This window comes from Apis dorsata, unplaced genomic scaffold (genome assembly GCF_000469605.1).
Source record: "Apis dorsata unplaced genomic scaffold, Apis dorsata 1.3 scaffold_27, whole genome shotgun sequence".
NCBI classification, from domain to species: Eukaryota; Metazoa; Arthropoda; class Insecta; order Hymenoptera; family Apidae; genus Apis; species Apis dorsata.
Window position 1 is genome coordinate 868,454 of NW_006263329.1, and position 3,176 is coordinate 871,629.

At 27.7% G+C, this 3,176-nt stretch overlaps 1 protein-coding gene across 2 annotated transcripts in view; it reads left to right on the forward strand.

Annotated features, from left to right (window-relative positions):
• The first annotated feature begins 1,309 nt into the window (after positions 1 to 1,309).
• LOC102675671 (protein FAM49B) overlaps positions 1,310 to 3,176 on the forward strand; it is a 26,543-nt gene continuing 24,676 nt past the window's right edge. The window contains exon 1 of one of the 2 annotated variants that reach the window (XM_031510439.1): positions 1,310 to 2,007. In XM_031510439.1, the coding sequence (XP_031366299.1) occupies positions 1,974 to 2,007 (34 nt within the window). In that variant the 5' untranslated portion in view covers positions 1,310 to 1,973. The remainder of the gene's footprint in view (positions 2,008 to 3,176) is intronic. The other variant, XM_006607992.2, reaches the window with a different exon arrangement.

The window sequence follows — 3,176 nt, forward strand, 5'->3', positions numbered from 1 at the left end:
TATTATAAATTTTTATTTATTTATAAAAAATGATTATAATTTTTTATTGAATATTCTCGATGTATTGACTAATTATTATAAAATAATGAAAAAAAAAAAAGATAAATAAAATGAATTCAATTCTGTCATAATTTTTACTATTAAATTCTCTATATTAAATCCTGATCTCTTTCAAAAAAACACAAAAATTTAAAACTAATTATACTAAAAATAAAAGATTATGTCTACACGCAATATTGATCAAATCAAGTTGAAACATGTTACTAATTAAAATAATTTAATTAAGTGTTTTCTGAAAAATATAAATATATATATAAAATTATTTGCAAAAAAAAAAAGTATAAAAAAAGTAATTTTTCTATTCTAAATTCGTAAAACGCATATTTCAAATTATATTGATACAAGATATCAATCAAAATTCTCATATTTTTATATAATTTTTGTTCATTATTTATGAAACGAATTAACATGGTGAATAAATCAAACCGACTGATTTCTATAGTTGTGCGGTGAAAATCTAATGTATCAATCGAAGAGATATAAGCGTCCATTAATCGACATTTTTATTGCTTTTGCATACTTTCACGAGGTCATTAGGTAAAAACCGATTTTTTCCTAATCCTAATCGAGAGTTAACGTATTTTCTTCGATTAAATAATTAGTCATAATTTTATACGTAAAAATAAAAATTAAATAAAATTTAAATAAAACTTATTGAAGATAATTATTTTGATTATAACTTTTTAATAAATATTGGAGATAATTATCTAAAATAATTAATTTTAAATTTCCATTTTGGATGAATAATTCAAAATCCAAAATTTTTAAAAAATTCAATGGCATATCTGTAAGAAAAACAATACTTTATTTGATACAAAGTCACAATATTTTCGAATAAACCGTCCTACGATATTGATTTTGATTGATGATGCAAACGTATATTTTTTTATTCTTAATATAAACTCAACGCGATACTGCACGACATATGTCTCAATTATTTTCTTTTTTTCTGATGTTTGTAAAATTACAAATATTCATTTATTTCTTTAATATAATAAACTCTACGTTCAATGATCGTAACACAAAGCTATATTATTATTATTATACATCAAGTAATCATCAAAAAGAAAAAAAAGTTTCTGAAAATATTTCCATTGTCTAGAGTATCATTTCACCTTTCGTTCTAAATAATCGAAATCACAGGAGAGGACGAGAAAATAGAAAAACCTATAGAGTGCACAGTGACGTATCAAGAGTGGGGGAGCGCCAGCTGACTGGTGAAACTGTCTCGTCGTTTGCCGCGCGCCGTTGCTTTGACAGTGTTATATCAACCTCCGCCAGAGTGAAGTCGTGTGTTCCCTTCGTTCATAAATCTCGCTCGAAAGAGAAAGAGTAAAACTTTGAGAAATTTTTTCTCGAACTTGAATGATTCGCATAAAGGAATCACGCTTCTTTTATAACGGTCTTGAAAACATTTTTAACAGAGAGAGAGAGAAAAAAAGGGAAGAGAAACAACAATTCGGTGAATAAATAGACAAGAACGAGAAGAGAAGAAGAAAAAAGAAAAAGGAAAGAGGAAAGTTACCTCTTTCTTCTCTTTTTTAACCCGTTAGAAATACCCAAGACACGAGAGCAAACGAGATAAAACAAACATCAACGCGAGCATCAGGGACACACAAGGGAATCTTTATTGAGACATTCTACGAATTTGTGCTGCGTGTTTTGTGAGTGATAAAAGCTTATCGTCGCGCGGCAACCGGAGACCTTTCGTGTCAGCATATAGAGAGGCGGATCGCTTTCCTTTTTCGAAAAGGCCTTCCCTCCACTACACTAAGAAGAGGGTTGCTTCTTCCGGGGATAACCGGAAGTGGCTATTAAACTAAAGAAGGTAGAACAATGTCGACACTCGAGAACAGCCTCCCTTGAAGCTCCCTCTCACGTTCTTCAAGATAATAATTCGGCCCTGTTAAGTCATGTTCTGTCTTCTTGCCCTGCGTCGAAAGGTAGGTAAATGTTTTTTCTTATCCCCCTCTCCTTTTGCTTCGTTACAAAACTTGGATAGGAATGACTTTTGTTAAGAATCCTCATTGCGAAACGTGCACCTCAAAGAACGGTCATTACGCGCGGATTGAAGAAATTGCTACAAATTGCAATAATCGACGCGGATAATACCGGGGATTCGTCAAAAGAACCGTTTTCAGACCGTGACGATTATTTTTGTACTTATTGTATTTCTTCTTTTATAGATTTTTTTTTTTTCTATAGTTGTTTTCAAATAAAAGATAAATTGTCATAACAATTTAGTGAATGGTTAAAGAATATTTATTGATATTATAAAGTAGTTGCGAATATTATTAGTGTCTTTGTGATATATTTATTGTTAAAATTTCTGTACTTTTTTTTTAAGAATATTATTTTGATTATTTTGAGTGTAGATTATCTTCTATTGAAAATATTTTACCTAGAATAAATTGTAATAAATTGTAATCACGAGAAATTATGAGTAATTAGAAACAATGTGTCCGTAGTTTATATAGATTATCTTATATTATGTTTAATGTATTACAAGAGTAAGAGGAGATAAACGCAATATGATTGAACGTAATAACGAACCAACAAAACGTTATTCTTTATTACATTATAAACTTGATCTCTAACTATGTTAAAATAATAACAGAAGAATCATAAATGAAAGTTATGAAATTATTTAGAATTTCTTTGTAAATATTATTTTTCAAAACCCATTATTCAAATTAAAATATGAAATATGATATGCAACTTAGAAATATTCAATAAACTTTAACCTATTGGAAATAAAATTTCAATTGAATTTAATACAAATTCCTTTGTTTTTATTGAATTTCATTCATTATTTATATTATAACTCTAATTCAATATGATAAGATATAAAGTTCACGAATTGATAAATAAAATACTAGGCAATTACAATGAAAAGTTAGATTGTTCTAAATAAATACGAATCTTTTTTAACTTTATCAATTACATACGATTCAACTATTGTAAAGATTATGGCAGAATTAATATGTTCTCTATCATGCAAATTTTGTTACTCATAATATCAAATTCGATTCGATTATAAACAATCCAAAAAATAAGAAGGAAAAAATACAAAAAAAAAAAAAAAAATAGAACAAAGCAGAGCACAAACAAAAGAA